Source organism: Erigeron canadensis, chromosome 5 (genome assembly GCF_010389155.1).
Source record: "Erigeron canadensis isolate Cc75 chromosome 5, C_canadensis_v1, whole genome shotgun sequence".
Classification (NCBI taxonomy): Eukaryota; Viridiplantae; Streptophyta; class Magnoliopsida; order Asterales; family Asteraceae; genus Erigeron; species Erigeron canadensis.
The window spans coordinates 30,278,154-30,300,631 of record NC_057765.1 but is presented as its reverse complement, the minus strand read 5'-3'; the positions used below and the strand labels follow the sequence as shown (position 1 = coordinate 30,300,631).

The following is a 22,478-nucleotide window of genomic DNA, read 5'->3' as shown; positions in this document are numbered from 1 at the left end:
TACACCATACAAGTTGAGTTTTGTCCTATCTGTCTAAAAAACTCTGGTACCATCCTAGATAATTATTCGATGCAAAATTTGGAAATAATGTCGTTTACTGGCTTAAGAGCGCATACGGGCTACAGAACCGTACCATTTATGATGAAAAGGCTACAACTCGGGCTCCTGGCTATGCTAAAGATGTACCTTTTAAGACATACGAGTGAAAAAATTTTGCGACAAAAAAATTTACCACATGGTTGGATCCATATGGTATTTTTGTAGGTAAAAAAAAAGTAAAAATATGAACATGGTAAGTATGATCAAGATGAGGTATTAAAAATCTTTTTTTTCTTTTTTTTTTGTTTATTCCTTACCATGGTGATAGCCGGGATAGAAACTAACAATGTGGGAGCCACAGCCTCGGTACCGAAGGATAAGCTAAAGGGGGTTTCACTATTACTTCGTTTGGGAGTTGTTCTGTTTGCCAAGAGAACTAATGGTAGTTCATCGACCCATCCCTTATGGCTGCGTCCTAGCCTTTTTTCTATTCCTTTAATGATTTCCCTATTGGTCACTTCTACCTGGCCATTCCCTTGTGCGTAGTACACGGATATGAAAGACTGCTTTATCTGCAGCTATTTGCAAAACTCGGGAAAGATTCCTTTGGAAAATTGCGGCCCGTTTTAGGAAACTATTGTTTCTGGTATCCCGAATCTACATATTATGTGTGCCCACACGAATTTTTTCATTTGGTCCCCGTTTGTTGAAGCGAGTGGCTTGGCTTCTACCCATTTAGTGAAGTAGTCGATGGCCACTACCAGGAATCTCTTTTTATTTGCGGCTTCGGGTAGGGGTCCTACTAGATCGATCCCCCATTGCATGAAGGGCCATGCCGAAATTACTGAGATCATGTCATTTTTGGGCTGTCTAGGCACATTGGCCCGTAGCTGACATGCTTTGCAGTTCTTTAGTAGCGTAGCGGAATCTTGGTGCATTGTAGGCCGAAAGTATCATAGCCGCATGGCCTTCGTGGCGACGGACTTGGCTCCTGAGTGGGATCCGCAAATTCCCTCATGTATCTCCTGAATGATCATTTCTGCCTGTTTGGGCCCTGCGCACCGCAACCATGGTGTCACAAATCCTTTTTTATACAGTTTTTTGTCCATGATCTTGTACTGTGGCGCCTTGATCCTGACCTTTCGTGCTTCGTTTCCATCCATTGGGAGTATTCCGCTTAGCAGGTACTCATAAATGGGAGTCATCCAATTCTTTTCTTCCTCTTCGACCAGATGTAGCACTTGTTTTTCTTCAATTGACCTTTCTTTCAAGACTTCTACAAGCACCTTTTTTCCCAAGTGATCGAACATTAGGGTGGCCAGTTTGATTAGTTCGTCTATTTTTTTTCTTTTGACTTCTCCTAATGTGCTCTATCTCGAAGTGACTGAAACATTCCCTCAGTTCGTGTACCTTCCGCAGGTATTCTTGTCATGCTACCAGCTGGGATTCGATTTATACTTGAATGCTTCGGATCTTCATATCTCTCGCCATCCGAAGCCATGCCAATAGTGCTTTGTATTCTGCCACATTATTCGTTACTACAAATTCGAACTTCAGCGCATAAGTATATTCCTTCTCTTCCGGATTGACCAACATGAGCCCAGTTTCGCAACCGTCAGAGCTACTTGCCCCATCAGTGTATAGCTTCCATGTGTCTCGTTCGATGGTTCCTATTACTTCTAGGGATGCGGAGTGCGTTACCGAGTCCCTAGATTCTTGTACTTCAGTAATGAAATCTGCCAATATCTGCCCTTATACCACATGTCGAGCTCGGAACTCCATTTCCTGCTCCCCTAATTCAATGGCCCACTTTGCCACTCTACCTGATTTCTCTGGCTTTACCAGTATCTGTTTTATTGGTTTGTCCGATAGCACGACGATGGGGTGTACTTGAAAGTAACACCTTAACCTTCGTGCCGCATGGACCAAAGCTAGCACAAGTTTTTCTAGTTCAGGATAATTTGGTTCGGCGCCCTGTAACACCCTGCTTACGAAGTAGATCGGTATATGCTTTTGAACTCTTTCAGCCACCAATATGGCATTGACGCATTTAGAGGATGCTGCCAACTATACAAAAAGTGTTTCCTTCGGTTTTGGTGCTGTGAGGGTTGGCAGGTTTGCGATATATTCCTTCATCTGTTCCAAAGCTTTATTCACTTCTTCCGTCCACGTGAAGTCTTTTTGCCTGATGCATCCTTTTAAGTTTTTGAAGAAAGGGAGTTGTCTATCGCCCCCCCCCCCCCGTGAGAGGAATCGGTTAAACGCGACGATCTTCAAATTTAAACTCTGTACCTCCTTAATGGTCTTGGGTGGGGAGACTTGTTTTAACTTGTTTACTTTAGAAGGATTCGCGTGGATGCCTTTGTTGCTGATGTAATACCCGAGGAACTTCTCTTTCTCCACCCCGAAGGAGCATTTCTTTGGATTGAGCTTCATATTTACCATCCGGAGGTTACTGAAAGTTTCCTGGATGTCTTCTAAGAGCCCTTCTTCTTCCCTGCGTTTGATAACCATGTCGTCGACATATGCTTCTAAATTTCTTCTTATTTGCGAGGCGAAGGCTCTATCAATTAGCCTTTGATAAGTAGCTCCCGAGTTCTTCAAGCCGAATGGCATCTTCCTGTAGCAGTATGTCCCCTTGCTTGTGTAGAACGCTGTTTTATCCTCATCCTCCTCCGCCATTTGTATCTGGTGGTAGCCCTTGTAGGCATCTAGGAAACATTTGAACTTGTGGTCCGCAAGCGATTCAACTTTCTAGTCAATTTCTGGCCGGGGGTAGCAATCCTTGAGACATGCCTTATTAATGTTCGTGAAGTCAACGCACATCCTCCAGCCTCCGTCCCCCTTCTTCACCATTACGGGGTTTGCGATCCATATGGGATAGGTTGATTCTCTAATTATTCCTGCCCTTAGCAATTCGTCCACCTCCCTTCGGGCGGCCTCGTCCTTATCGGCTGAAAGGCTACGCTTTTTCTGGTGGACAAGTTCCATGTGCTTTCGTTCGTTTAGATGGTATTCCGTTACGAACAATTTGCCATCCATCACTAGGGTTCTTGGGACTCCAGTCATGTCCCCGTATTCCCATGCGAAGATATCCATATTTGACTGCAATAGCTTCAGGAGTTTGCATTTACATGTTTCTGAGAGCCGGGTTCCTATGGAAACCGACTGATCCGGGACGGAAAGTTTGACCACCACTTTCGTTTTGTCTGCCTGCTCGTGGGATCCCACCGTGACGGAGGTTCCTTCGCCCTCTGGTCTTTTCACGTCATGGATCTGCTTCCATCGCTCATAAGACGAACGGATCGTGCCTATCCCCACCTCGGATCTGAATTTGACAATTCTGTGGATCACGGAGGGGACCATCTCGAATTGTTGCATTGCCACCCTCCCCAGGAGGATGTTATAGGGTGATGGAGATCGTACGATGGCGAGGTCCAATGTTTCAGTCCTATCGTAGTCCTCATCCCTGATGCAAATGTCGAGGTCGATTTCTCCTATAGGCCACGAATGTTCTCCCGAGAACCCGACCAAAGGACCACGAGGGTCTGATCTTCGGGCTCTTATGGCGTCTGGTAGTTTAAGGAAGCAGTGCTCGTAGATAACGTCGCATTCGCTCCCGCTGTCTAAATAGACTTGCCGCACTTCAATATCGAAAATCATGGCCTGGATAACTAAAGGATCATTGGAGGCTTTTCCTTCTAGGGGTGGGAAGTAATAACCCTCCTGTTCTTTTTTGATTGATTTTGAAGTGCCAGTTGTCGCCTGATTGATCGCCAAGACTGGCCTTTTATTTTTTAGGGTTTGAGGTTTGTTTTTCTTAACCATTGCGTGCGGCAAAGATGTACAAAAATGTTTTTGAAGATCTAAGAGACCTGAATGATATCGAGGTCCCACGGATGGCGCCAAATTATTGTACACCAAACCGAGGCTATGCTAAAAAGGAGGGGTGATGGGTGTTTTGTGGTTGTTCGTTGGCGATTCCCCGAAGGTAGGGTTCTAGCCTCTTCACGCCAATCGAACAAGATGAAGATGGTCTATGTGTGATCGTATGTGATGTGTGATATGGAGTAGTCTATGATTCTTTGGAGGTCTTTTTGCTCCCCCTTTTATAGAGGAGTCCTCTCTAGGAAGCAGTCCACGTTCATTCTAGGGTTTTTCCCCTTTTTACGGATTCCAACAACTTCCCATATCTAACAGCCCTTATTAATGGAACCGAATCCCTTATTTGTATAGAATTGATTTTGTGATTTAATTCCGTTTGAGGTCTTCGCTACGAACAACCTTTCGAGTCGCATGATGGTTTCGTTGGGTGGATACACCATTAGCTGTTAGCATCAAAAATTGGAAGATGGTGGTGGTGTAATAAAGGTTGGATGGATGACTAGTTGTTATGAAGAGGGGAACGGTTGGATGGAATAAATGAAGCAATGAGCTCTTAATTTCTCATATCTACTCCGTAATACAGACTTACTTAATTTAGTGCTATTGTATTTCATATATTTAATCTCCATGTATGTAAGAATCACTCGGTGTGAAAACAAGCTTAGGATACCATTGAGCCATCAATGTGCCACTGCCACACTATAAATTAAATAGGTATTGGTGGTTATTATATTAATGGGAAGATATTGAAACTAGAAACCGTACATGATACTGCCTTAATAGCGCAGTGGCATCCCTGTGTTGCAATGAAGGTTTGGGCCCTGGGAGACCAGGGTTCGAATTCGAGCAATCAAAGGTTTTCCCCCAATTTAGCGTCGTGCTTTCTGTATCGGTTAAATTGGTGTGGTTTTCCCCTTATGTAATGGCTAGCCATCCCGTGACACGAATGTTCAAAAAAAAGAAACCCTTTTACATGGAGTTAGTTGGATAGAAAGCAAGCTTAATAAATATACACTGTTATAACCAGGAAAAGAATTGTATATGAAAGTTCAAAATGACCGGTCAAATCAATAATCGGTAATTACCGGTTCAACACCATTACATCTGTAAAAGAGGCACTCAAGTCATATTGAGACCTAAAGCAAAATTTTAAAACGAGGCTTATTTACGACTAAAATTTATTTAAGAGGATCTACTATAGGAACACTTCAATTTAAACACCCACCATACAAAAAGTATACATTTATACTTACCGTGTTTAAACACTCATCATACAGGAAGTATATATTGATACTTTCAGTATGGTATTTTGAATTTTCTTGTCAAAGCAAGTAAAATCCCCGTATAAGAACAAACTCTTATATAGTGGGTGTTTATGACGAATTAGTGGGTTTGTTTATAGACGTTACCATTTAAAAAGGAGAACAAAAGAACCAAAAAGTATTAGAATTTTCCCTTAATCGGTTAGAAAGTGCTAGTGTATGTCACCCTTCGTGACGGAACCATTACCTCCGTGACGAACCAAACCTTCATAACGAAGTTACCCGTTGTAAGCCTTATCTAAATATGAAAGAGATTATCTCAATCTCTTGATCCTAAATTAAAGGAAATCAGTTCACCAGCAATTATGGAAGGAATATAATCATGCCTAAAATCAAGGAAACCTTAAGAGGGTTCACACGGTTTCTACCTCTTATATAAAGAGAGCGTAAAGACCTCCTAGAGGCATTCACTCTCCATTCATCCAACACATAGATACTACTTACAATATATTCATCATACAAGATCGTGTTCTAAACACGATCAACCACTCATTCAATAGCACGATCATAATCGGCTAACAACATATACGATCAAACAAGATCTTATACTTAGTCGATAGTATGATCATAATCAACTATATGACGATATACATATACAGTGATTAGCATAAAACCCTATACATAATACGAGTTACCTTCGGGGAATCGCCAACAAACAACCAAAAACACCCATCACCCTTTTTTCTTAACTTAACCACGGCATGATGTACAATCACTTAGTTAATAAGGTTTGGTGATGACTTAATAAGGTTCAAAAGTGTTTTGATTGAAAAGTTAAATATAAAATCTTTTAAGATAATGAGAATATATTTTTTTAACTTACATATAAGAAAAGTATTGGAAAACAAATAAGACAACCTAAATGTCGTTAAAAAAAAAGAAATCAATTATATTTGTTATTTGGGCCAAATAGTTAATGAATATAAAGTTTTTTGTTAAACTAATATTTTACAATCGATCTATCCCGGTTTCAAAACTCCTTTGAAACTAGACTTACTTTTAAGCCTTTCTATTTTATTTTTAAATTTTTTATACGGCTATTTATCAATATATAGCAATGTCTATACATAAAATAAAATGACATATTTAACATATGTATAAAATCTGAGTCCTTCGATCATACGGGGCCTAAAGCCCTGCTTTATTTGCCTTACTTTTGAGCCACTATTGAAGAGGCATCAACGACAAATTGTGTTTCTCACGGTGACGGATCTAGGTTTCTAACTCATTAGGGGTCCATAACCTTAACTTTATGGCTTGGTCTTTTTTTAAAAGGTGAATTTTAGTGAAAATTTCGTGTCGTGATTCGACAGCGGGAGGTCTAGCATACGTGGTCTTGACCGGGTTCGCACTAGAGAGCTCTCTCAAAGTAGAAATGTCTATTTCAAATACCCGATGGGGAAAATACCCTACTAATCCGTCTGAAGGCACGACAATTAATAAGGGTAAACTCTGACCCCTTTATGGCTTGGTTAAGAGGATAAATGAGTTGCTTGAATCTAATGCGGTCACCAAAAACAACTACCGTAATTTTATACATGTCATGACTATTCTTTAATAATCAACGGTCAGTTTTAGTTGAAACTTTCTATTATATATGTTGGAACTAAAAATTATAAAAGCTTAATATTCTATAAAATTTTGTAGATATGGAAAACATAGATAAGGAGTAGATAAATTAAAAAAGTATAAAAAAATATGCAAATTAAATTAATAATAATTCAAATATATCAAGAAATACATTCAATGATTTTTATTATCTACCAAAAGTACATACTTTGTTTTACATCCGAAAATAATTCACCATTTTCTTTTTTATCATCTTCTTCTTTATTTCTTAAATTCTTGTTGTATAGATATTTTAGAATCTAACTTTGAATCGAATAAATATGAATTAATAAAATTTAGATGGGTAAATGTATAATAAGGGTAAATGTCTTTCTTTTAACGGCAAAAGAACTGACAACACCCTTTGAAATTGGTGTATGTGTCCACCCCGAGTTTAATCCTGGTTTGCTGGTATAGCATTACAAAGGGCCCTCAAATTTATATAGGATTCATGGAAGAGACTAAACAAACATTTTCACAGCAGTTTTTTAGAAGCAAAAAGGTACGTGCGTTGTTTGGAAGTGAATAAGATAGAGTTATGGCAAGTTGAATATAAATGCACCAGGAGTGAACATGGGGTTTTCAAGAAGCCAATGAGAGTGCAAGTTAAAGGAGGAAAAAAAAAGGCAAAGAACGTGAGCAGATTCAAATCTCAAGAAAAATAGAATGGGTGAGACCGTGAAAGCCGAAACCATGGAAAAACGAGCATGTGTTCGTGTAACAAGACCGAGATGTCAAGTTTATGGGAGTGGTTGTTGGAACAATCTTGACATTAATGGAGCGAGTCAAAGTGCTATTTTAATAGTGTTTCTAGTACTTGATTAATATCTTTTTAGCATGTTAATTAGTTCACTATTTTATATCCATGTGATATAAAACGCAATAAGTTAGTATGGGTAACAAGTATATATGCTGGTTATACATGGTTTTAGAAAGAGTCTTTGTTTGACCGAATAGTTGAGATGGAAGTTGGAGTATGGCTAGTAAATAGGATAACGTGGCTAGTCTTATTTGTGCAAGTAGAGCATATATGTATCCTTATTTGTTTAATGAAAGATATGCCCACTTTTCAGTAAGAAAAATCTGTAGTTTGCTTTTCTTTCTTCTTAACATATTCATACATAGTGTCGTGAGTTTGTAAGCCTATTCGAGGACTGTCACAGAACACACATCATGTATCATATCAATCACCATAGTCCACCACCACCGGTTATTTTTGTTTCATAGTAACGTGTTATGCGCACAATACGGTAGGTTCAGGCCCCTCCAATTACACTTATAAACTCACGTATCTATGAGCATTCTTCCATGATCAAGAAAACAAATGTACCTGCTACCGCTCTGATACCACGTGTAGGTTCAGGCCCCTCCAATTACACTTATAAACTCACGACACAATATGTATGAATAAGTTGAGAAGAAAGAAAAACAAACCCCTCCAATTACACTTATAAACTCACGACACAATAGGTATGAATAAGTTGAGAAGAAAGAAAAACAAACTATTGATTTTTCTTACTGAAAAGTGAGTGTATCTTTCATTAAGCAAATGAGGATATATAGGCTTTACTTGCACAAATAAGACTAGCCACATTCTCTTACTTACTAGCCATACTCCAACTTTCACCCTCACTATTCAGTCAAACAAAAACTCTTTTAAAACCATATAAAACCAACTTACTTGTTACCCATATTAACTTATTGTATTTTATATCACATGAATATAAAATACTGAACTAATTAACGTGCTAAAAACATATTAATCAATAAGTAGAAATACTACTAAAATAACACTTTGACTCGGTCCATTAATGTCAAGATTATTCCAACAACGCCTACGCTCAAGATAAACTTAAATATGTGGCTTATTCCATGACCGAGCACTTTAAAAGATATACCTTTAGAGATATACGAGTGAAAAAAATATGCTGAAGATGACTGGTATTAAAAATGTTTGAAATTTTTTTCCTTCTCTTTTTTTTCATGTCAATGTGATTGTTGGGATAGAAACTAACAAAAACTAAAATTGCTTGTAGGGAAAAAATGAGTTTGGCCAACCTGTTAGCATCAACAATTTACATGATGGTAATGTTGTAAAGAATGTTAGATGGGTGAGTAGTTGAGTAGTTGTTATAAAGAAGGAACAGTTGGATAGAATAAATAAAGTAATTAATTCTCATATCTACTCCGTAATAAAGACTTACTTAATTTAGTACTATTGTATTTTATATATTTCATCTTCGTGTATGTGAGAATCCCTCCCCATGAAAAACAAGCTTAGGATACTATTGAGTCATCAATGCGCCACTGTCACATAATTTAAATAGATGTTAGTGGTTATTATATTAATGAGGAAGATATGGAAACTAGAAATCGTAAATGGAGTTAGTTGGATGGAAAGCAAGCTTAATAAATATACACTGTTTATAACCAGGAAAAGAAATGTGTATAAAAGTTTGAAATAACTGGTCAAATCAAGAATCGGTAACCGGTTGAACACCGTTACGTCTGTAAAAGAGGAATCAATGACAACTTATGTTTCTCGCGGTGACGGATCTAGGTTTCTAACTCATTAAGGGTCCATAAAACCTTAACTCTATGGCTTAGATAAGAAGATAAATGAGTCGCTTGGATCTAGTCCGGTCACCAAAAATAAATAATTTTATACATATGTCATAACTATTCTTTAATAATCAATTGTCATTTTTAAATTGAAACTTTCCAATATATATGTTGAAACTAAAAATTATAAAACCCTAGGATTTAATAAAACTTTGTAAATCTATAATATAACTAAAAAAGAAGGTTGGAGTACACTTGCCACTCTTAAAATATCTTTTTAGATCTAATACTCTCTCCTAATTATTCTAGAATTTATATTAATATTTGTAGAAAAAGTCTCATTAACTTACTTTTTTTTTTCATCACTAATTTATACTTTTTAGCCTTAAATATTTAATTTATATTTATTTTTAGCCCTCAACTTGAAAAGATTTAATCATTTAATTTAATCATTTAACTAATCGTTTAACTATTATTAAGATAACATTTATTTATTTTGATATTAAAACATTTATGTAGCTTTCATAATTATAGTAGTTTTTTAAAGTTAACAAAAAAATTTACTTACGCAATTAAAACAACGTATGTCAGACATCGTGATATTCACGAATAATTTACATTTACTTAAAATATAAATTTATGTAACTTTTTTTTTTTTTGAAAAGTATAAATTTATGTAACTAAATAGATATAAAACATATATTTAGTTTTGTTACGAATAAAACATTTAAAAACATTATTACTAAAATTGTGATTTTGTATTAAACATTTATGATATCTCTGATAAATATTTAGTATATTCATTTTTCGTTAGTTAAGATATTTAAACAAAATAGTATTAATTATTATTATATTACATAGCAGATACAATGATTTCAAAAATATTGATAACATCACCATTTTTAACATTTTTTTCATTTACATTCGATCTGTAAAAATATTATGAAAGAATAACAATGATTTCATTTACATTCATCAATCCGCGTCTTACGCGGGTTAATAATCTAGTTGATAATAACTCGAATATACGAAGAAATACATTCAATTATTTTTATAATATACCAAAAGTACATACTTTGTTTTATATTAAAAAATAATTCACCATTTTCTCTTTTATCATCTTCTTCTTTATTTCTTTAATTCTTGTTTTATTTCTTTAATTCTTGTTTTATAGATATGATGGAATCTAATTTAAAATTGGAGAAATATGAAATTATTAATTTTAGATAGGTAAATATGTAGTTAGGATGATCATTTTGAGTATATACGAAAATTCTCTTTTTTTTTTTAACGGGAGAAAACTGACAGTACATCCTAGAATTGGTGTGTCCACCCCAAAATTGAATTCTGGTTGTGTTGTATAGCATTCCAAAGGGCCTCTCAAATGTCTACAGCACGATTTGAACCTTTGCTTCAAAATGAAACCCGTTAAAAGAAAAACACATTGACTATTAGACCAAGACACCAATGATAATTTTTTTAGATTACTTTTTCATTCGGAAATTGACATTAGTACCATGTAAGTTTATTATCCTACCACAATTATACATTATATGTTAGGACAGTATGCTATAAAGATTATAGTGTTAGTGATAATTTTATCAAATACTATGGTACATTGATACCAATGTCACCTTCCTTTTCATTTAGTAATATGTAAGCCTCAAAGCTATAGATACACGAGTGAATGGACACTTAGAAGATTGCATTAACAACGTGGGTCAAATGGGTTGACACATAGATCTTAATTAAGAAAGAGCCGACCCGGGTCTTTTTCCAAAGGGTTTCTGCTGTTCATGAGAAATTGTTAATGGGCTTATTAACTAAAAATGTCTAAAAAAAATCCAACCTTAACAACTTTTTCTCAGATAAAAGGTTATTTAATCCAACCTGACAACTTTTCTACTAAGAATCTGCGATATATTCTATATATTACACTTTTTAATCGGTTAGATGAAACCATATCATATCAATTTCTCCTACATCATTAGATGAAACCAATTATCTAATAAAAGACTTTTACGTGCTTATAGAGACAACGATTGTAATGTACTTAACGTCCGAAACTGCAATGGGAAAACTCTGAGTATTTGGGGACTACATTATCCGTGAGAAAGATAACTACGACAGCAAGCAGTGAAAGCTAACGCAGACAGAAAACAGTGAAGGATGTATTAGCACAAATGAAACATCCGGCTTATTAGTTGGCATAACTTCTTACCCAGTTAAGAAAAGATGCTCACTCATCCAAGTATGGTGACAGACGCATGGACTCCAGCCACCGGTGCGTTGCTAGGATTTCAGATACCTGGAACTGGAACCAGCTTTTGTAGAATATCTTGCTCATGAATTAGATTTTTGTACAATATGGGAGTGAACTTTAAGAAATTAATTATGCAAAAAAAGCTGGCATTAGATTAAATTTTTCATCCCTCCAAAATCTTGGAATTGCAAAAAAGAGGAATATACTCGTACTATTCTTGTACAATTTAAAGCACAACATGAAATGATAATTCAGAAACCGACGGTTTTAGGTCTTTTTCTGTATCCTCTTGTCTCTGATTGGCAACTCGATGGGCTTCTGTGCCTGGTGAGGATGGTCAGGTCCTGTATACACCTTAAGGTGGGTAAACAGGTCTCTTCCAAGCTGCATCAGCAATTTAAGCATATAAATTTCTGGAAATATATTAACAGCTAGGGTGTTCATTAATCAGTCAAAACTGCATCAGCAAGTTAAGCATATAAACCAAGGCATGTTGTGGTTTGGTCGGTCTAAAAAGTCTAATATCAATCTGGCTGTTTGGGAAAACGAAAACGGAATTGAATGATTGTTAATAATTTACCTAAACCGTATAGACCGAACTTAACCGAAGTTATAAGATACTGATTTCAGCATATATTCTATATATTTTCTCTACACTTGATCTATATCATTGTTACATAACAAATAATAAGGGGTAGTTTTAATATGTTGTAATAGTTTAGGGGGTTATAGTGTCAAGTTATAAAGTTAGGAAGTTAAGTCAGTTATGTAGTTATATATATAGGTTGTTGTAATATTGGATCAGTAGTTATGAAATCATTTTGATGTGAAAATCACATTTCTTCTCCTCTACAATTTCTCTCTGTAACAAGCATACGTATTAAAGAATTTTCTTTTAACTTCTAAAGCTATTTCATAAATCAAAAAATCACAATAGCACAACCACTTCATTCCTCTAAACCCTAGTTTTTTGCTGTTAAAAGTGTACACCACAGTCCCCAGTTCTCTCATCTTTGTAACAAGTAACACCTGATTGGTAAGTAGAGATGTAGAAGTACTTTCAATAAGTTTTCTAGCAAAAAGAAAAAAGAAAAAAGGTTTAAAACGGCTATGAGTTGCGAGTCTTGACGATATGAAATTAAAATATTTGTTAAATGGCAGTTTTAGTATCATTTTAGACTTCAAAACCATCAAACCAATGCAAACCAAACTGCTTTTGGATGGTTTAGTCAATCCAGTTTATCCAAGCAAAAATAAATGGTTTGGATTGAACTTTTTTAAAACCAAGGTTATCAGTTTGGTCCAGATTTATGATAAAAACCAACAAAACTGAACCGTTTACACCCCTATTAATAGCTATGTTACATACCAAATGAGAGAACACAACCCAAAAGACTAGCCTAATGGGTGAGAGAGACCATTTGGTATATAAACCCCACATTGGTTTCCCATACAACCAATGTGGGACAAGTCCCATACCTTGCAATGGTTTCGATCCGTAACAAGCTAGGAGTGTCAAAAAAGGTAGGCTGGGTAACTTGTCGAAACGGGTCGAGTATGGGCAATCAGCACACCTTTTTCTTATTTCTTTGGAGTACTTTCAATGAGTTTTAGAAGTACTTTCAATGAGTTTTCTAGCAAAAAAAAGAAAAGGTTTAAAGCGGCTATGAGATGCGAGTCATGATGATGATATCGAATTAAAATATTTGTTAAATAGCAGATTTAGTATCATTTTGAGGTAGACTTCAAAAGCATCAAACCAATGCAAACCAAACTGCTTTTGGATGGTTTCGTTGGTCCAGTTTGTCCAAGCAAAATAAATGGTTTGGATTGAACTTTTTCAAAACCGAGGTTATCAGTTTGGTCCAGATTTTTTATCAAAACCAACAAAACCGGACCGTTCCCTATTAATAGCTAGGAGTGGCAAAAAAAGTAGGTTGGGTAAAGTCAAAACGGGCTGAGTATGGGCAATCAGCACACCTTTTTTTTTAATTTCTTTATAGTTATGTATAGCAAATGTGTTAATAATAAGGAAAATGATAATGACAGCCCTAAGGACTATCACTAACAACTTATTACATGCTTAAAAACTTGTACATTATATATTAAAAATTGCCCCCTGAATTTTCTAACAGCAAGGTACAATTTTTTATGCAACCAATTAATTTTCACTGGCAGCCCTAAGGGCTGTCATTAACAAAACCCTAATAATAATAATCATGAAACTATATTATTTACAGTGACAATCTAATATCTGATATTATGTCATGGTTGCAAATATCGGCCATATCGGTCGATATATCGGTGATATATCGAATATTGGCCTTCAACTAATACGAAATATGGGTTATCGGCTGAACTTATTGTTTTGGTCAAATGTCGGTCAATATCGGTCAATATCCGTCAAAAAAAGTTGGCTTTTTAAAAAAAAAAAAACACGGGTTAAAATCAAAAATAGGGTTTCTGACTCTAAGATTAAAAGGTATGTAAAATTTGCTCCGTAACATAGCAATTAAGATTGAAAGGTATGTAAACTTATGTCAAATTGTATATATTGTTAGTATATATATATATATATATATATTTTAGATAAATTCCTTTACAAATTAGGGTATCCGATAAATCCCCGATATATCTGATACATCGCATATCGGGGGTCGGCCGATACGATACCGAAAGCGATATTTACAACCTTGAAAAAACCTTCTAGGAGGTTTTGTCATTTCAGATATACTTTAGGTGACGATTAAAACCATTTCACACATTTCCATGTTTGCCATATGCCCCGTTAAACAGAAACTATACCCTGAATAAACCCTTCCGCCCATTAACAACCATTAAGCAAGAAACACAGAAAATGGAACGTCTGACTGGTTTGGTAGCCAGTATTCTCTGAAACAAGCAAGAAACTCTCAAATGAATGTGAACTCACCCTTCCCTTAGGAAGCATCCCACGGACTGCATGCTCGATTATTCTCTCTGGAATCCTCTGTTGAAGCTGATCAAAAGTTTCTACCGTCATCCCACCTGGTCTTCCCGAATGCCTGTGGTACAGTTTCTGGGTCCGCTTTTTTCCAGAGACTGCCACTTTCTCGGCATTCACCTATAATTTATCAATATCAAATCAACATTCTGCTAATATTTCGAGAAGAAAAATGAAAAAAATGACAACTTTACTGTGATTATCCACTAGCGGCAGCAGACATACCACTATTACAAATGCTCCCATGTCAACACTGGGAGTATATGTAGCTAAATTCTTCCCACGGATGTGAACAGCAATAGCTGATGCCATACGGCCGAGAATCTTGTCACTAGCATCTACTACATACCATGTCTTTTCAGTATTGACATGATCTTCTGCTTTGGGGTACCATGTCTTGTTCCAGACATCCTGCCAGCAGAAGAAATAAGAATGTTTAGAATAATAAGAACAAGTTAGACTCATGATGTTTTTTATTTTCTATGATTAAATGATACATTGAAAACTAATAAATTCAACTAAAAAGAGCACATCCATCATCCATGAGTCTATCCTTAAAACTAATTGGCAATGTGTGTTGTGTGGATAATCAATCATAAATTTTTAGGAGTGAAAAATGACAACCAATCCCCCACCAACGGGTCCCACAGCCAGCATGGGTGAGGTAAATCAGGTAAAACCATGGTTAACGTTACATAGGGATGAAATTTGAACCGGAGACAACTCTACAGTTTCCAGCAGATAGAACATGATTTTTAACAAGCTTGAACCACTAGCCCCAAATTTGAGGCTTTGACGCATGAATAAGTTATGACACAGATGCTTACATTCTGCACCCAAAGGGAATACTTGTGGCTTTATCAAGACTTCTGGATTTCTCTTGGTAAATACCAAATTAACTCGTTGCAATGGAAAACATGTATAATACCATACTAATAGATGTCAAATCAACAACATACTCAGATCTGTGCAAATGCAGACAATGGCGTATTATGATCGACACATAGTATACATTAAACAATAAGACCAATTCATAGACATGGTCTCACTTTGCAAAGGTCAACTCAAATATGCAGATTAACAATTAGACAAAAAACCATCCAGCTTACAGAAAAAATTTTAAACCGACTTCCAGTAAGCTCCAATTTGTGTGTACCTAGTTTTTATATCAAAGTACTTGCAATATCGATACAAGGTAAGTATACCTCATCACATCCAACTTGTCATATTTTACAACTTTATGTATTTAATTAAACCAATTATCGTATGTATCAAACTTTCAATTTTCACTGTTGTGCATATTGACCTCTTATAAACCTGTAAACCGCGGCATTAGTTACAAAGTCAACAATAATACATATAACCAAGAGATAACCCGATACATACAACAGCAATAAATCGAAAAGCCTAACACACAATATTAGACAGTTTGAAAGTCAGACACATACACACAACACTAAAACTTGAGCTACATTTCAATGCACACATACACTTTCAAGAAAAGTTCCTAAATTTAACATAATTTCCACAATTTTCATCAAAATTAAGAACAAATTCCATACAACTTACACATATATCCAGCAATTAAGAAATACCCATCTCTAATTTCAACTAAAAAAATAAAAATTAACAACAGCTACATTTCAATGCATACAATATAGTATACACTTTCAAGAAAAGTTCCTAAATTTAACATAAATTCCACAACTTTGATCAAAATTAGCTACCAATTCCATACAAATTACAGATATATCCAACATTTAAGAAATACCCATCTCTAATTTCAGCTAAAAATATAAAAATTATAAAACTTTAAACAAAACGACGTCGTAAAAGTAGTAGAAAGAAAATTACCGGTCCAGTGAAATCATTGTCAGTAAACATCCAACGTTGTTCAACTGGAGCCAAATTTCGTTTTGGTACTGTAACCTGTTGTTGTTGTTGTTGGGTGTTGTTTTCACAGCAACGAATTTGAAATTTGTTGGGTCGGCAGACATTGATATGATTTGATGATGAGAAACCAAACACAAGTGATGATGATGAGTTTTTAATGTTGTTTGGTTGTGAGAATGTTAAGGATGGTGATGATGAGGTGGCAAATGTCATTGCCATTTTTGAAAGACTCTTGAGTTGAATGTGTTTATGTAAAAGTTTTAAGACTGGTTTTTGGAAGGGGATAAGGTTTCAAGAGCAAAAGGAAATGAGAAAGGATTTTGTTGATGATGAGATGAAGTGATTTTATTATTGAATGAAAAAAATAGGTAAAAAGGCAGAGGGGGTATTTTTATACTAGTAACTACTCAGTGCCGCCTTCTATGAGTTTTGAGCCCCAATACCTCGACGGTATATGGGAAAGTTAAGATGTAGGGCTTCCACTTTCTACCTAAATGATAGAAAAGGCCCTCCAACCTTTGCATGGGATGAGGATCGAACCCATGACCTATGTCTCCAGAGGCAAGAATGTTTACTACTGATCCAACCATGTTGCTTTTTAAAGGGGGTATTTTCATATGTAGCCCTTAATTTTTTTGTTAATTGGCATATTTAAGAAAATAAATAAACAAATTTATATAAATTTAATTATTTTTGAATGAAAAATGAGTATAAACTTATCACTGCATTCTTAAGTTTTATTTAAAATGAGTATATAAATTTTATTATTTTTGTATGAAAAATTAGTATAAGCTTATCCACTGCATTCTTAAGTTTTATTTAAAATGAATATATAAGTTTTATTATTTTTGAATGAAAAATGAGTATAAACTTATCATTGCATTCTCAAGTTTTATTTAAAAGAAAGAGAATGAGAAAATTGAATAGAGAAAAAAAGGAAAAAAAATTATATACCAAAAAACACATTTTTGAGTTAAATAGAAAAGAAAAAGAAAAATTACTTGATATTTTCTTCATAATTTTATAATCATGCCCCTCTTAATATCTTAATCACTTTGGTGAGAGAGTAAATTAGTAATTTTCTAATGGGTTATAATTTTTCTTTTCAAATCATGTCATTTTTTGTTGGAAAATTTTGGGATAAAAAGATTTACTTTTCTTTTTCTTCACTTTTTATTCCTTTAAAAACAAAAACCCCAATAATACAAAAATAAAAGTTTTTTTATTTTTTCTTTTCTTATTTATCAAAATAAAAACTCAAGAATGCAGCCTATAAGTTATAACTATAACTAATAGTTCCTAAGTCGCCTGTTGCAGGTAAAATCAGTAATCGTGTTAATAAGGTTTGTCATTATGCTTAGGTTGAATCCATAACTTTCTAATTAAAAACACATTGTCGTAGATAATTTTGCTGAAAAGTTAAAATATATATTGATTTTAGAGCAATACCACATTAGGTCCCTTTGTGCTTTATGTGGCTTGAACTAACGCGTGTTTGTTTGTTGTAGCGTATGACATTAACTAATGTGTTTATTATCGATGTGGTTTTGTACTTCTGTTATGTTATTTACCAACCATGGAAATTGGTTTGTAATCTTAGATGCGTAAATTTTTGTTTACATAAGAGATATCACAACTATATTTAAAGGTTTGTGATATATCTCTATATAACTAAGAGAGGTTAGTTTTTTGATTAGTTGGCAATTATTAGAGATTGTTATGTAGGATTTTTAATTATGTGTCATAGTTACATTAATTTCCTACTTTGCATTCCTTTAAATATTATTTTTTATCCAAATCATCATTAATTAATAATAAAAAAAATAAAAATAAAAATAAAAAACACAAATGATTATAAGTCGGCTCAAGATCATCAAATTGGATGACATATTTATTTCCATATTTTTTAATAGTTTTTTTTTAATTTGTTTTCTTAAATGTACAACCGTCTTTATATTTTATATATTAGATATTATTATAATTACATAATATTTTATTACCATTGCTTAAATCACTATTTCTTATAGATAATTTATTGTTGAAATTTTATAAGGTAATCATTTTCTATAATCATATTGATCTTTTCCACTTCATGTATTATTATTATTATTATTGTTGTTGTTGTTGTTGTTGTTGTTGTTGTTGTTGTTGTTGTTGTAACTAAGTGAGGATGAAGATAAGACTAATATGAGTTAAGTCTTTGGATATCAACTAAGTTTGTTTATTTGTTATTTTCTTTTCTTTTAGCACTTTATGATACTATTTAAGAGAAATACTCGGTAAAAGTCCGTTATTTAGGAATTACATAATGAATAAAAACTTCCGGGATTTTAAACTTTGTCACGTACTTTATATATAGAGTAAGACTTACATAACGATTATATCGAACTGATTTAGTATTAAATTAAATACAACATAGTGATTTTTTTTTCTTTTCATCCTTATGTATTAAAATTAAATATATGTTGATGGTTTATTTGTATAGTATATTTTAAATTTTCTATTTTTTGATTTCATTTATTATTACACAGTTACATGATTTAAATATTATAAGATAGATAAATCCTTTTAGAGTTAAAATATATTCATTTATTATGTAGCCGTCTTTAATAAATAAGTTCAAATTTAAATAAATTTTTACAGTATTGTATTCTTATACTTCAAATTGGAAGATGTATTATTTATTTTTATCGGAATTTTACGACAACAATTATTCACCATGCAATGCATGGGTTTAATCTAGTCATATATAAATTAACATTTCAAAGAAAAAGATGCTAGGAAGAAAAACAAAAGACCAATTAAAGATATATGTGGTAAGAACTCCGGTGGCCCAAAATCTAGCATTTTAGTAGAAGATCAATAAAGAACGAGGAAGACGAGGGTGGGATTCAAGTAGGGATGGCACACTTTTGTTTATCAATTACTCCGTATTTTACATAGATATTAATTTGTATATAGAGTTACTAGCACGTTACTCGCGCAATGCGGCGGTGATCGTGACAGCGACAGTGTGGTGGGGGGTGAGTGTTGGTGGTGGAGGCGACGTCGAGTGGTGTGAATAATTGATATAAAGGGTTAATGAAAATATATTGAAAAAAATAATGGATTGGTAGTGTATATTAATAATTAATGTTAGGGAATAGTGTATGTGAATATATTTTAAGGGGTGCTAAGTGAAAATATTACATATTTTCAACACTTTTATAAATAAAAAAGACTATTTATTTTATAATATAGTATAAATATTTATATGTGTTATTAAAAGAATGTCAAACTACACATTTTTTTTGCTTAATTTTTTTTTTTTTATCAATTATTTAACTTCTAATTATTTTTTGGGTTTTGCTAAACTAAGTCCTAAGGGTCTTCGTTAAGGTGTATTAAATAGTTATACATTTACCATAAAAATCAGGGAATGGAAACGTACAACCTTTTTATGCATGTTAGCATTTTCCTTATTTTTTATCCATAAACTTTTTACATTTTCCTAATTTACAAATTTGAACAAGGATAGAACTAATTTGCACCAATAAAGATAGAAATTTGATGCATATAATATACGAGTATCAAATAAAAACATATATATATATATATATATATACTCATACTTATTTGTGGAAAATAACTATGTAATGCATATAACTAGTGAAAGGGATCAACAACAACTTATACATATAAAAATTACAGTACATTAATTATTTCAAGATACATATGCTTAGTGAGATAATCATGCCGCGGATTTGCTAAACAAATCAAGGGCATCATCGGTGCTTAACTTTGAAGACATTCGAAATTGTTTGTATTCCTCAAATTCAATGGGTACATAACGACGCGGATGCTCCGAGTCAATGAATTCAGATGGTGCTTCAACCTTTTTATCTTTCGGGCCCAAAATAAATAAAGGTATTGTGTATCGTGTTTTGGCTTCATAACACCACTCTATATGTTTTGCACTGCAAAACCGTCCGTTGCTCCACGCCTACAATATTACATATATATTCGATACATATAATATGATTCAGTTTCAATTAGAAATAAATTAAAATCAACAAGCTATTATTAGGAACTAATTACTTTTGTTTACGTACCTTGCCAATGTCGCCGACATTGGCTATGAGTGAATTAGGAACAGGATCTACGGGAACAAATTCACCAGTGTCATTGTCGACTATTTGAAGGCCATTTACGTCGTCCTCTAGTAGAATTGTTAAAAATGTAGAGTCGGAGTGCATATGGATTCCGGGTAACCCTATGGTTTCACTTGTGTAGTGATATTTGTTCATTCTAAATTGGTAACACCATTGATCATCAAAAAGATCCCCAGATAAACCATTGCCTTCCTTCATCTTACGGCCGAGAATTCCAGCAAGATCACGAATAGCTTTCGTATATTTGTATATAACCTCCCTGCACGCAATTAAAATTCGTATTGTTATCCTAATTATGTATTTTTTTTTCTAAGTAACTCCCAATACAGTCTTCCATGGATTATATATGAGTCCCAAATGTACACAACCTTATCCTTATTTAGAATTGAGAGGTTGTTCCTTGGTTCTACTTAAAGTAAAAAAAGAACTCTGGCTTGCAAAGAGTAAGAATCGAACCCTTGACCTCTGTCTCAAAGTCAATGGTGTTACCACTTGATCCAAGTCTTGCTTTTCTTTTAGCAACACGTACATATATACACCTTTAATTCAACAAGCTAGCTAGCTAACACGTTCTCAAAGCTAAGTACGTGGTCTATTAAGTTTAAGGTCGGACAAGTATATATAAACACCAACCTTTGGGAAGGGGAAATAGCAAGATGATCACAAAACTCATCAATAGAAGAAATGTCATCAATACTAAAACTCTCGAAGAACGGAGTTCTTGGGTCACATCCAATGTAACCCTTGCCACGCACAGAACTAGTCGTACGTGTCTTGATCTCGCTAGGGAGATCAAAGAGTGAAGCAGCCACCACCTTCATCTCCGCCATGAGCTCGGTTGGGACAACATGGTTGACCATCCGAAAGCAACCCCATTCCTCACACGCCTTCACTATTTCCTTACCCATCTGATCAATCTTTTGCATATCTATCACTGGGACTCCCTCCCTCCCCATATTTTTTAGTTTAGAATGGATCAATTCTTAATTTGGAATGCATGAATATATATCTTTCTTAATTTGGGATGCAAGAATATATATAGTCATAGATAGACACATGAAAAATAATCAAGCTTATGACAGCGATACGCATGTGCACTACTACATCAATATAGTTGAGCTTAAAACATATGAGTAAATGAGTAAATTACGGTTTTCGTGCCTTTAAATGTCCATATTTGCACTTTCTATACCTAAGGTCAAAAAACTAGATAAAAAAAAACACGTAGTTGACAAGTCCTAGCAATTTTTGATTTTGGCCGTGAAGTTATCACATGCGATACTATTTCGTCCAAACACTTTAAAAGATAGAAAAATGAATAAATAGAATACTTTAAGGACGGAAAGTGTAATTTCAAGAAACTATCAAATAATAAAAGGTATTGATTAAAAGACAATGAGGTTGATTACTCATTTGTAAAGTGTAAGAACTTGAGAGGATCCAATTTGGTTCGAATCTTATTTTTTGCACGTTAATGAAAGTCATTATCCAACTAGATTGTTAAAGATCTCAAATTTCTATAAATAGCGCATCGAGATGATGTGTAACTTTAAGAAAAAGTAAGATAAATTACAACTATCACAGTAAACCATCATATGTGAACAGTATCGAGACGACGACTACTTTTATCTTTTTCAAATTGATTAATAACGTCTTGGTTATTGTGAAATCAAGGTTACCTTTCATTAAGAAAAAAAAAAGATAAATGACTTTTTTTACGATTTGTCCATTCGTGTTTGATTTTTTATGGAGTTTTCAAAAATACCAACTTA

At 34.2% G+C, this 22,478-nt stretch overlaps 2 protein-coding genes across 2 annotated transcripts; both read right to left on the bottom strand.

Moving 5' to 3' along the window:
* Positions 1–11,808: 11,808 nt before the first annotated feature.
* On the bottom strand, positions 11,809–16,882 carry LOC122600390 (50S ribosomal protein L13, chloroplastic). Its single transcript, XM_043773099.1, has 4 exons — positions 16,517–16,882; positions 14,888–15,073; positions 14,612–14,782; positions 11,809–12,063 (listed from the first exon to the last, which is right to left on the bottom strand). The coding sequence occupies exons 1-4, from the start codon at positions 16,772–16,774 to the stop codon at positions 11,947–11,949; spliced, it is 732 nt and encodes a 243-aa protein (XP_043629034.1). The 5' UTR covers positions 16,775–16,882; the 3' UTR covers positions 11,809–11,946.
* Positions 16,883–20,204: 3,322 nt separating this feature from the next.
* LOC122600244 (2-oxoglutarate-dependent dioxygenase DAO-like) lies at positions 20,205–21,717 on the bottom strand. Its single transcript, XM_043772931.1, has 3 exons — positions 21,340–21,717; positions 20,647–20,965; positions 20,205–20,537 (listed from the first exon to the last, which is right to left on the bottom strand). Exons 1-3 carry the CDS (start codon positions 21,660–21,662, stop codon positions 20,286–20,288), a joined length of 894 nt encoding a protein of 297 aa, XP_043628866.1. The 5' UTR covers positions 21,663–21,717; the 3' UTR covers positions 20,205–20,285.
* Between the last annotated feature and the right edge of the window lie 761 nt (positions 21,718–22,478).